Consider the following 13,159-nt stretch of genomic DNA (forward strand, 5'->3'; position numbering starts at 1 on the left):
TTCTGCGATAATGCTGCAGCTGCATGGCCTTCGATCTACACACAGTGCTTCCCGATAAAAACTGCCTCTTGGTGAAGGCAACCATTTCGACATGTGGGCACAACACAGAGAGTGCCACCATCTCTTCAAAGGAGACGGAGACACAAGGCACAGAATACAAGTCAGGCTACAAACAGCCACTTTCCTGCCAAGAATACACCAATCACGAGCTTTGGTCACGCGAAAAAGACCAGAGCTGAAATGTCCCTTCCTTTCACGTATAAGATGGAACTAGTACCACCTGGAGCTGCCGATGAGCAGCGAGTCAACGAAGGCTGAGAGGCACAGGACGGGTTATGTCGAGCAGCAGACAGGTACTCCACACCTAACTGCTCCTTGCTGTGCGTTTCCAGGTATCCCACTGCACCCCAGGCCCCAGGCTGGCCAAGTCTGCCAAGCAGGGAACCTTCAGCTGGGCAGCCATCTGCCTCAGAACTAACTTGAAAGAAACCGCCTACTACTTGTCTTGTCTTGTCTTGTCTTGCTAGCCATCTCCCAGCCCCTCTCTCCTCTGGATTTAGGCCAGCTTCCTTTGGCATCCACGCATCAGTGCTTCTTACCTACATTCTTCTCAAGCTCTAAGTTGCTGTTTTTCTTTCTTTTTTTAAAGATTTATTTATTGATTTGAAAGGCACAGTCAGAGAGGGAGAGAGAGCAAGACGTGTTCCATCCATTGATTCATTCCCCAAATGGCTAAAATGGCCAGAGCCGGGCCAATCTGAAGCCAGTAGCTAGGATTCTTCTTCCGGTTCTCCCACATGGGTGCAGGGGCCCAGGCAATTGGGACGTCGTCCACTGCTTTCCCAGACATATTAACAGGGCGCTGGATCAGAAGTGGAGCAGCCAGGAATGTTTCTACTTTTCGACAGTATGTCTGATATTTTTACCTATTTCTACTTTTTATTTTATGTTATATGGTATGTATTTCTTAACTCCTTAATTCTGTGCCTTGTTAGTGTGCCTAATCTAGACACAGTCCTAGGCTCCAAGAAGAAATGCAGTCACACAACAGCTTCAACTTCTTGGTTGCACCTAAATCAGAGACTAACTGAGGAGTGTCATTTTGTCAACTGGTCGATGCAACAAGGTGCTCAGAACTACCCAATGACCTCTGCTCTCAATCCTAAGCGCTGGACAACTTCAGGAACTGACAGAGCTCACGAGATACAGGATGAGTGTCTGTGGAGAGCACCCCTACAACCGTAAAGACGGAGCCATTCCCAGACATTCACTCAAATGGGACTCGTGCCCTGACAAATCAGCCGGCTTTAGGTCAGATCGGGAAGAGGCCACCACCATAAACAATCCCATCAGCCTCAATCATGTCCACAGAGTGACAGCAACACCACAGCATGGTCGCAACATCCAGGAAAACAAACTCGTCAGGCCAACTCAGGGACTCCACCTCCACTAGGCTCCCACTCAAGTGGAGGCAAACTGGCCATGGAGACGGAGACCGAGATGGAGACGGAGGTCCCCGGTGCAGTCGGCCTCACCCAACGCTGCCAACGCGTGATGTAAGGCAACATCTGACCCAGCACTAGTACCAGGGGAAGAAGAGGAAACAAAGCAAACAAACCAAACCTACTTTGTTTTTTAAGTTCTTCAATTTGTTCTTCCTTCAGGTCTAACTGTTCTGTAAGTCTTGACGCTGAGTCCAACGCAGCATTTGCTTCATCCAAACGTTCCTGAAGGAGAAAAGCTTGTTAAAAAGCAGCAGGCAAAGACCGCCTCCCAAACCGCGGCGCCGGGAGCCAGTGGCCATCAGTGCCAGGAGCCGGCGGCCATCAGTGCCGGGAGCCAGCGGCCATCAGTGCCGTACACCTTTGCTGCAGGAGCGGCACCGCCGTGCCTGCACGGGACGGAGCAGCAGCCCCCGCGGACCCCACGCTTTCCCAACGTGGCTGCCTTTTACTCACAGGAACCGAAGGAAAAGAGGGGACGCTACTGAAACCCAACACAGGATGGGTGGAAAAAAAAAGTAACAACAAAAAAACAGAACAGATACAAAAAGGCAAGAAATATGGCAACAAACATCCTTGCTCTTTTGAATTTTGCAAGTCTACTACAGGAGGTGATATTTCATTATGACTTTATCACTTTAAATCTCATTTCCCTACTAGTGAACCCGAGCCCTTTCTTCATGTTTGCGGGACAGTGGATCTGCTGTGAAAACCTCTGCACATACTGCCCGTACGCTCCTACCGAGCCGCCTCTCACGGCTCGGTTTTCGCGAGTGCCTCTGACAGCAGATGTGAACCCCCGTCGCAGATCGCGTCTGTCTGAGCGCGGTGTCTTCTGCCCCACAAAGATCTCACAGCAGTGCAGTCAGCCGTGCCCTCCGTGCTTTCGCAGCTTGGTGAGTTTCGTGCTGCTTAGGATCCCCTCACCCCAGGGCTGTAAAGTCTTCTAGAGTTTCTTGCAAAAAAAACTTTCAAAAATATTTTATTTGAAAGGTAGAGTTACACACACACACACAGAGAGAGAGAGAGATCTTCCATTTGCTGTTTCACTCCCCAAATGGCCGCCAACAACCAGGGCTGGGCCAGACCAAAGCCAGGAGCTCCTACCAGGTCTCCCACGTGGGTGCAGGGGCCCAAGGGAACTGGGACATCTGCCACTGCTTTCCAGGTGCATCGGCTATGCCACAACGCTGGCCCATTGCAAAAATGCTTAGACTTAAATCCTTCATGTGGCATTTTCCAGTGGGAGTGATTTTGACACTAAATGTCAGAAGTGCCAACCAGCATACCCAAAAACTTAGTACACTTATAATTGAGAATCCCCATTTGTATACAACTGGAATTTATTATTGTATATGATGCAAGATGGGGTCCAATTTTAATTTCTTCTGTATGGACGGTTTGCCAAAGTCATTTATTAGATAATCTATCCTTTTCTTCATTACATTAAAATTAGCTTACTTCAGGGCTTAGTCTAAAATCCCTATTTCTGGGTTCTCCCTTGCTCTACTAACCTAGGTAACACCATATTGATTTATGGCTCTATTTTGACAACTAGTGGGCAAGGCCCCTACTCACTGCTATTTTTTTCTCATAATTTTCTTGGCTATTCCCAAGCATTCATCCACGTAAATTCCAGGCCATCTGCAATCAGTGTGATTGATGTGTCACTTTGGATAGGCTATAGTCTCTAGTTAGTCAATCAAACACAGTCTAGATGTTGCTGTGAAGGTATTCTGCATATATAATCAAAGCCCTTGCTCCACAGAAGTGAAGGAAGGCACACTATTCTGGACAGCCTGGCGGGCCTGCCTGCACCAGTGGGACATCCTTAAAAGCAAGACTTGGGCTTCTCCCCCAAGTGAGAAAAATTCTCTCTGTGCAGAGCAGTTCCCGCCTGTGCACAAGGAGCTCCATCCCACTTGCAACTCTTCTGAGGACAACAGCAGCTGGGGCCCGTGCTGCAGAGGCCCAGCTGCCTTTGATGTGGCCTTCCCACCCGGATGGCAGCCTTACAGATTTGCTTAGCTGGCTGCACAATTACGTCACCAATTCCCGGTAATAAACTGCAAATGTGTGTCTCCACATGTATCCCATAGACAAATTTGCATTTACACACAAACACACCCCTACTGGTTCTGCTTCCAGGGTTTGAATCCTGACAAGTAGAAACTAAACTTTTAAATAAAACGTTGTTTAAAATTCACAAAACTAAATTTAAATGAAATTTAAATAAATTTAAATAATTTTTAAATATTTGTAGCATTTATACTTATGAAATTATTAAAGCTTAAAACTACACTAAGGCTTTCTTAAAAATCAGCATTGTATTGTTATTCTTTCTACCGTTAGTTTGGTTTTAATTTTCTAGTTTCAGGGTTTTGTTGTTGTTGTTGTTCATTTGCTCTTTTAAGATTTATTTATTTGAAAGGGAGAGTTGGGGCCAGTGATGTGGCGTAGCAGGTGAAGCTGCCTTTGATGCCAGCAGCCCATATGGGTGCTGGTTCGAGTACCAGCTGCTCCACTTCCAATCCAGCTCCCTGCTAATATCCTAGGAATACAGCAGAAGATGGCCCAAGTCCTTGGGTCCTTTCCATGCATGTGGGAGACCTAGAGGAAGATCCTAGCTCCTGGGTTTGGCCTGGCCCAGCCCCAGCCTTTGTGGCTATTTGGGGAGTGAATCAGTGGATGGAAGACCTCTTTCTCTGTCTCTCCCTCTCTGTCTCTGTAACTTTGCCTTTCAAATAAATAAATAAATCCCTCTAAGAAAAAAAAAAAAAGGCAGAGGTACAGAGAGTGGACCGCCATCCACATCTCCCACGTGGGTATAGGGACCCAAGGGCTTGGGCCATCCTCCTCTGCTTTCCAGGCACATCAGCAGGGAGCTGGATCAGAAGTGGAACAGCTGAGACCTGAACCGGTGTCCACACGGGATGCCAGCATTGCAGGCGGCAGCTTAACCGCACTGTGCCACAACACTGGCCTCAATCAGTTTTTAACTTTATTAATCTACTCTGATTTTTCAAAATGTATATTACATTTTAAATTTTAAAAACACCCTAATTTTAAAAGATCTGTACTCTAAATGTTGACCCACTGGGAACCAGGAAAAGTGTTGGATAAAACGAGATTACTTCAAAAAAGCTCATGGAAAATGGAATTCAAAGTGTAAGGTCTGACAATGCCAAGAGCTGACGAGGATGCAGAACAGGAACTGAGGTAAATAAGCACAGCCAGGCTAGAGAACAGCGTGCTGACACTGCCCACATACACCCAGACTCGGCGGTGTCCATCAAAACGTACACCCAGAAGGAATTCCTGTGTGTGCACACTAGTAGAGAGAAATAAGCAAGTATGCAACCACAGTCTGTAGAGAAGAGATCGGAGCAGCGCTCCATCAGTCAGTGAAATGGGCATAAATTACAGGTCCATGCAACGATTATGGCAGGGAAAATATCGAATCAGCTACACAAACACACATAACACTAAGTAAAAAAAAAAAAAAAAGCAAATCTCAAAAGAGATTTTAGTCAGTTTATATACAGTTCAAATTCCATTTACATAACTTCAAAAACAAGCAAAACCAAACAATGTATTATTTGGACAAACCTGTGTGATAAGCCCACAAAAAGCAAGAGGGTGACAACCGCAATAGCTTGAAAGAGCGGTACCCCGGGGCGGGGGCGGGGTGGGGAGCTGCAGAGGGCCCCTGGAGCACTTAGGACACTGTGCTTCCCACACTGGGGCTCTGCTGCATCGCTACCCTCGACGTATGCCTCTTATCTAAATAGTTTTACAGCCACTTACCATTTAATAAAAACTTTTAGACTTTACAGGACTTATACCCCCACTTACTTGGCACATCACTATTCCTGAACAGCATATTCACCACTAGTGCCAGGTAAACGGATTTTATTATTTTCTACCAATTACAGCTGGAGTCTACCTATGACTCAGAAAAGCTTCTCCCAAATCTAAAAGCAAGTCACTTTCATGTTGGGTTTCTTCATATGGTTTCATTTCACTTACATTTTATATAAAATGTCTGTATTTATAAAATATAATAGAAACATTTTAGGGGGCTGGCATTGTGCCACAGCGGGTTGGGCTGCCACCTACGCCGCCAGCTTCCCACATGAGCAAGGTTCAAGGCTGGTGCCCCCGGGAAGGCAGATGAGAACGCCCAAGGTGCTTGGGCTCCTGCCGCGCACATAAGAGACTCGGATGCAGTTCCCGGCTCCTGGCTTCAGCCTGTCAAGCACTGGGTGTTGCAGCCACTTAGAGGGTGAACCAGCAGAGAGAAGATACCTCTCTCCCTCATACCTCTCTCCCTCCCTCCCTCCCTCTCTCTCTCTCCCTTTTACTAACTCTTTCAAATAAATGAAATAAAGAAGGAAAGAAGGGAGGGAGGAAAGAAGAAAAGAGGGAGGAAAAAGGAGGAAGGGGGGAGAGGGAGAGAAAGAGAAAGAGAAAGAGAGAAAGAAAGAGGACCCAGCACTGTGGCATAGTGGGCTAAGCCTTGGCCTGCAGCATTGGCATCCTGGATGGGTGCCGGTTTGTGTCTGGGCTGCTCCACTTCTGATCCAGCTCTCTGCTTATGGCTTGGGAAAGCAGTAGAAGATGGCCAAAGTGCTTGGGTCCCTGCACCTACGTGACCAGTGGCTTTGGATCAGAACAGTTTAGGCCATTGTGACCATTTGAGGAGTGAACCAGTGGATGGAAGACGTTTCTCTCTGTCTCTCCCTCTCTAACTCTGCCTCTCAAATAAATAAATAAATTCTTAAAAAAAAAAAAAAAGCAGCAATATTTTAAAGAATAATGCTAGGAGCGGCGCCGTGGCTCAATAGGCTAATCCTCCACCTTTCAGCACCGGCACACCAGGTTCTAGTCCCGGTCGGGGCTCCGGATTCTGTCCTGGTTGCCCCTCTTCCAGGCCAGCTCTCTGCTGTGGCCTGGGTGTGCAGTGGAGGATGGCCCAAGTGCTTGGGCCCTGCACCCCATGGGAGACCAGGATAAGCACCTGGCTCCTGCCATCGGATCAGCGCAGTGCACCGGCGCAGCGCGCCAGCCGCGGTGGCCATTGGAGGGTGAACCAATGGCAAAAGGAAGACCTTTCTCTCTGTCTCTCTCTCTCTCACTGTCCACTCTGCTTGTAGGTAGGTAGGTAGGTAGGTAGGTAGGTAGGTAGGTAGGAAGGAAGGAAGGAAGGAAGGAAGGAAGGAAGGAAGGAAGGAAAAAGGAAAGGAAAGGAAAGGAAAGGAAAGGAAAGGAAAGGAAAGGAAAGGAAAGGAAAGGGAAAAGAATAGAATAGAATAGAATAGAATAGAATAGAATAGAATAGAATAGAATAGAATAGAATAGAATAGAATAATGCTAGGGTCGGTGCTGTGGCGTAGTGGGTAAAGCTGCCGCCTGCAGTGCCGGCATCCCATATGGGCACCGGTTCGAGAACCAGCTGCTCCACTTCTGATTCAGCTCTCTGCTATGGCCTGGAAAAGCAGTAGAAGATGGCTCAAGCCCTTGGGCCCCTGCACCCACATCGGAGACCCAGAGGAAGCTCCGGCCGTTGCGGCCAATTGGGGAGTGAACTCGGGTGGAAGACCTCTCTCTCTCTCTGTCTCTCCTCTCTCTGTGTGTAGCTCTGACTTTCAAATAAATAAAAATAAATATTAAAAAAAAAGAAAACAAGGAACTACTCATGAACATACAATCTACAAGAGCAAACTGCTTGACATACTTGTAATGCCACCACTTTTCCTTCCAGGTTTTCTGCCTTTTTCTTCCATTCAGCTATAAGCTGCTTTTGCTTTTCTAACTCAGCAGAATACATAGTTTTTTCCTCTAAAGAGAAGAGAAAGTTATATTAGTATTTTGTTAATGTGTGACAAAGTTGGAATCTCAACATTGAAATTTTAATTCAACAAAAGCAGTTCAACAAGAACACGACACATGCCTAGGCAATGACGTGAGGCAGGACTAAGGTCACAGCCCACGGCCTGCTCTCCCAGCCCACCTGTCCACCCTGTGCCCACGGCCTGCTCTCCCAGCCCACCTGTCCACCCTGTGCCCACGGCCTGCTCTCCCTGCCCGCCTGTCCACCTGTGCCCACGGCCTGCTCTCCCACCCAACCCTGTCCACCTGTGCCCACGGCCTGCTCTCCCACCCCACCCCACCCTGTCCACCCTGTGCCCACGGCCTGCTCTCCCACCCCACCCCACCCTGTCCACCCTGTGCCCACGGCCTGCTCTCCCACCCCACCCCACCCTGTCCACCCTGTGCCCACGGCCTGCTCTCCCACCCTGTGCATCTTGCACAGTGTTCTCTCCCCGCAGGTCTCCACCAGAGGTTTTCCTCTCCGGCAAGACTCTCTACAGCCTCAGCACCATACCACTTTGTATATACTCTCACAGCAGTCACTGGATAATATGATAAAGCAGACCTAGAAAAATTTTATATTTAAAATTCCAGATTCCAACCATACGAGTAACCCTGAAGGGCCATATGGGAATAAACCTAAGCTCCTCGGGGCCCACAGCATCAAACCCTAGTATTTATCACCTCACATCCCCTGGGCACCATCCCGCGAGCAGCTAAGTCGCGACAAGAGTTACGAAGTGTGTGGGCGAGCGGCTGACTGGAGTGGGGTTCAGCTCAGGACGGGAGGAGCAGTGGGCAGCAGAGTGGCTCAGGGCAAAGGGCTCTGCTGATCGCAGCTGCGTCTCCACTTGAAACAGCAGCTGCCCCAGAGCAGGCGCAGGGTTAAGAGCACGTCAGTCAGTCCTCAAAGCACCACAGTGACGGATAGTGAGAACTCCCCGAGGGGGCTCGACCTCCACCTCACTGTCTGCTCTAGGGGTGGCTCTCTCGACATCTGCACTCCCCCGTGTCACCTGATCACCCTATAATGCCTGGATTCTCACCTTGATTGGCAGGAAGATACTAAGATAAATTTTACGAATCGCTGGATGCCGTGTGCTCTCTGTTCTACATCGACCCGGCAGCTCTTTCCCTTCCCTGCCATCACCACGAATGGGTACGCTTTCAGACTTCCCCGAGCCTGATCGGAAACAGCACCCAAACGGCGCAGAACGGCCCACACGCGCCAACTGCCTACCGCCAGGCCGCCTCCCAGCTCACCTTGTTGGAAGTGCTCTAGCACCATCTGCAGGTTGCTGAGGGACAGCGCGTACTGCTTCACCTGCTCCCGAGACACGGACAGCTGCAGCGCGGCCTCGTCCCTCTGCTTGGAGACCACGTTCAGCTGCTCCTGCAACGACTCCACCTGCACGCTGGCCTGGTGGCTTCAGAGCGAAACAGCGAAAGTCAGCTGCTTCCATCTCTTAGGCACCGAACAAGAAACAGCTTATACACTGCACTGCGTCAATTTAAGTTGGATTTCAAAGTATCTAGATGCTGTAACAAGAGGAAAGCTCTCTCCTACCTTTCTTTATTGTGATAATGCGTACAGCACGTGAAACCTACCGCACTGAGCGCTCTCAAGGGCACAGTTCCCTGGCGCTAGGTACACGCACACTGTGCTGTGCACGCATCACTGGCATCATCCAGAAGCTTCTCTCGGCTCCCGGACTGCAGTGCCCCTCACGGAGGCTCCCTTCCCTGGCAACTGCCACTCCCCTGTCTCTGGTACATTCAACACAAATTAGACTGCAAACAAACGTGCCAAGTCCTTCTCTGGTAGCCTGTTTTAATTCAATCGTCTTTCGTGTGAAATTGACTTCTTTGAACAAAGCACTTTTTATTTTATTTTAAGATTGACTTGTTTGAAAGTCACAGTTGCAGAGGGAGAGACAGAGAGCAAGCAAGCTTCATTCTGCTGGTTCCCTCTCCCGATGGCCGAGCCAGGAGCCTCCTCCGGGTCCCCCACCTAGGTGGTGGCAGGCATGCTGCTTTTCCCAGCCTATTATCTGGAGCTGGATCAGAAGCAGAGCAGCCAGGATGCGAACCAGCACCCATCTGGATGCTGGCATCACAAGCAGTGGCTTCAGCTGCTACAGCACACCCTGGACCAGGGCACTCCTATACAGACTAAGAATTAGGGGTGGGTGTTTAGCACACCAGTTGAAGCGTCAGTCGAGACGCCTGCATCCCATACAGGAGCACCTGGGTTTGAGTCCTGACTCCATTTCCAATCCAGCTGTGGGCTAATGTGCATCCTGGGAGGCAGCAGGTGACGGCTTAAGCACTTGGGTCCAGCCAGTCAGGTGGGAGACCTGGAAGGAGATCTTGGTTATTGGCTTTGGCCTGGCACAGTCCTGGCTTTTGCAGGCATTTGGGGAGTGAACCAGCAGATAAAAGATCTATCTCTGTCTCTCTGCCTTTCAAATAAAATTGAAATAAATTTTTTTTAAAAAATTAAGAATTAGGTAAATGAGAAATGTTTAGCCTAATTTACAGACAGCTTACAACTTTAGTGTTTCCAGGCTAAACTCTACGATGTAAAGTGTCAAAAATTTTAGGTTGCAAGGGACCTCTGATGTCACTGTGTCCAGCTTCCAACCTAAGCAGGAATGCATTTCAACACCACCTGGATTTTGACACCTCACAACGGCAGTGGACTCCCAACTTCCCAGAGGCTACCCACTGATGAACTGCACTGGTTATCTCTTTCTGTTTACATGAAATACAACAACCTCTATCCCCGCCCCAAAGAATAATCCAGAAATTGCTAACAGATTTATTTATACAGCAGCTATCCAGGCTTCTATCGCTGGTACACTTCCTTCATGTATAATGATTACATTCAAAACATTGCAATGATTTTTCTAGGTTTTTAATATCCAGTTAAATTCTTATTCAAGGGCAGTCTATTTGAAAAGACTGCCCAACAGCACCCTCTTGTGGCAAGAGCATACATTGATAATTAGAAGACTCGAACTCGACTTACTCACTTTGCTGGCTTGATATAAAGGATGAAATGAGCTATGACAGCACTCAAAAAGCCGATAAATACCAGGTGTGACTATTAAGTAAGGGCTCAACACACCAGGACCTGGTCTGCAGATCTGAGTTAGTCATACAACAAATACTGCTTATTAAACTATGTGTAAGACATGCTGTGGGGGTGGTACAGAACGAACGCCATCTCTCCCGCCTCCAGCAACCTCACATTTCATGGGATGGGAGTCTGTACAAGACAGGGCAACCACCTTGCATAAAATGTAAGTCCTATTAAAGATACAAAGTATTATTTAAGTGCAAAGGAAAATTAGCACACCACAGTTCATGTTTGGATATGAGAATAAAGCATCTTGCATGAAGAAAGTGGAATTTAAAGACTAGGCAGGAGCCATAGAAGAGCCAGTAGGGATCAGACATACTCTTCAGGTAGAAGAAATAATCTGAAAAGAAGTGGGGAAACAGCAACAGTGAGAACAGCAGCTCTTCTGTCTGAGGGCCTGACACAAGGCTGGGCCGCACGTGCACAGCAGTGTGCACAGCAGTGTTGCAGAGCGCCCGGGGCCACTTTCAACACAGACAGAGGGGAGAATTACTGTGAGCGGACTTGCAGATGTAGCAAAACTCACTAGGCAAGCCGGAGGTTAAGGAGTAACCCGCTCACAAGAGGAAATCAAATTTCAGAGAAGGAAGGAGGAGTAACTTTGTAACTTAGGTCATGTCACCCAAGATTGTACGCCTGCAGTCCTCGGCCAGTGAGGGACCAAGGGAGGGGCTGTAAACTGCCCTCTGTAACAGATGTGGGTGTACCTGCTCTTCTCCAAGTTCACCTCTCGCGTGGACAGGTGAGGACACTCCCTGCAGTATGGGAGTCAAGACTGCTTTTGAGAAAGAAGTGACAAGATCACAACTCTGCGTAAGGAAGGTTGTTCTGGAAGTTACTAGGAAGAGCACACGAAAGGGGCAGAGAATAGAAATTATCTTAATTATCAGAGAAAATCAGAGCCTGAAAATTACGAAGAACTGTGATACGTAATGTTATAACCTAAGCACGTTTTGGCATTCCTGTCAATGTGAAACACACACAGAAGTGAACGTTCACTGTTATTAATTCCCATCTTAAACATGTTTTCTTCCTGATTCTGAAGGTATAAAAATCCATGTGGCGCCGGTGCCGCAGCTCACTAGGCTAATCCTCTGCCTTGCGGCGCCGGCACACCGGGTTCTAGTCCCGGTCGGGGCTCCGGATTCTGTCCCGGTTGCCCCTCTTCCAGGCCAGCTCTCTGCTGTGGCCTGGGTGTGCAGTGGAGGATGGCCCAAGTGCTTGGGCCCTGCACCCCATGGGAGACCAGGAGAAGTACCTGGCTCCTGCCTTCGGATCAGTGCGGTGCGCCGGCCGCAGCGGCCATTGGAGGGTGAACCAATGGCAAAGGAAGACCTTTCTCTCTGTCTCTCTCTCTCACTGTCCACTCTGCCTGTCAAAAAAAAAAAAAAAAAAAAAAAAATCCATGTGGCAAAGGAAGACAGAGGGGTTCACCCTCGGAGATGTCTCCACTGCTTCCTTAAACCTCCCTCAGAAACATGCACAGTGAGAATGCAGAATGGGGGACGCACCACTAATGGAAACAGGAGTGAATCAAAGTTTTTTCTGGAAAATAAGTCAGCAGTACAATCTCAAAAAAGTTTTAAAATGCTCCTTGACCTACAAGTTTCATTTCTCAAAATTTACACTACAGAAATAATCTGTCATCCACAAAAACACACGCGGGGGCCGGTGCTGCGGGACAGTGGGTAAAGCCGCCGCCTGCAGTGCTGGTATCCCATATGGGCACCCGTTTGAGTCTTGGCTTCTCCACTTCTGACCCAGCGCTCTGCTATGGCCTGGGAAAGCAGTGGAAGATGACCCAAGTGCTTGGGTTCCTGCACCGCATGGGAGACCCAGAAGAAGCTCCTGGCTCTGGATTGGTGCAGCTCCAGCTGTTGCAGCCATCTGGGGAGTGAACCAATGAATGGATGGCCTCTCTCTCTCTGTCTCTACCTCTCTGTAACTTTCAAATAAATAAATAAATCTTAAAAAAAAAAATGCCTCAGGATATCATGACAGTACTTAGTGATTCTAAAAAGTTCAAACAATAAACATCCTACAATAACTAGGATAAAGAAATCGGAAAATTCATGATTCTGCAAAGAAGATATATATATGGCTCAACACTTACTGATATGCATATTAAGTCCAAAACAGTATGAACAGTATCTCAATTTAGCTTTCAAAAATATATGTAATACTTACACAAATATAAATTTTAAAAGCACAAAAAGGATTCTGCTGGGTAGGTGGGACTCTGTTATATGTTCTTCTCATTTGTCTGATTTTGCTGAAGTCAAAAATGCCATGTTTTTGTAATAAGAAAGAATATCTTATTAGGAGAAATAAAATTTAAAATACGAGAGCAGAGCCCGGTCCCTGTTCTTCACAGACTTGGAACTTCACCCTCACACTTACTTACACCTAGTGCAGCCTTGGATTTGCTGATGGGGAACAGGACCACAAGTTAAACCAGTTCTCTGGGAGCTGGCCAGGGCTAATCAAGCCTGTCAGAACTTCAGACTGCACTCCTGGAAAGGTAAGCGGCCGAGATTCCCAACGTCTGAACGCCAAGTCTGTGTACGTCACAGACCTGGGCGTGAGACCCAGGCAGATCCCGTGTGCCTGACCTGGGCTGGCTGCTCCACCTCTGCAC

General features: G+C 48.1%; 1 protein-coding gene across 3 annotated transcripts in view; it reads right to left on the reverse strand.

Annotated features, from left to right (window-relative positions):
- Positions 1 to 13,159, reverse strand: part of TRIP11 (thyroid hormone receptor interactor 11) — a 79,158-nt gene that overhangs the window by 24,354 nt on the left and 41,645 nt on the right. For all 3 annotated transcript variants that reach the window (XM_008271915.4, XM_002719595.5, XM_008271914.4), the window contains 3 exons: positions 8,640 to 8,803; positions 7,240 to 7,343; positions 1,628 to 1,727 (listed from right to left, as the gene is read on the reverse strand). In XM_008271915.4, the coding sequence (XP_008270137.1) occupies positions 1,628 to 1,727; positions 7,240 to 7,343; positions 8,640 to 8,803 (368 nt within the window). The remainder of the gene's footprint in view (positions 1 to 1,627; positions 1,728 to 7,239; positions 7,344 to 8,639; positions 8,804 to 13,159) is intronic.

Source organism: Oryctolagus cuniculus, chromosome 20 (assembly GCF_964237555.1).
Source record: "Oryctolagus cuniculus chromosome 20, mOryCun1.1, whole genome shotgun sequence".
In the NCBI taxonomy this organism is placed as follows: Eukaryota; Metazoa; Chordata; class Mammalia; order Lagomorpha; family Leporidae; genus Oryctolagus; species Oryctolagus cuniculus.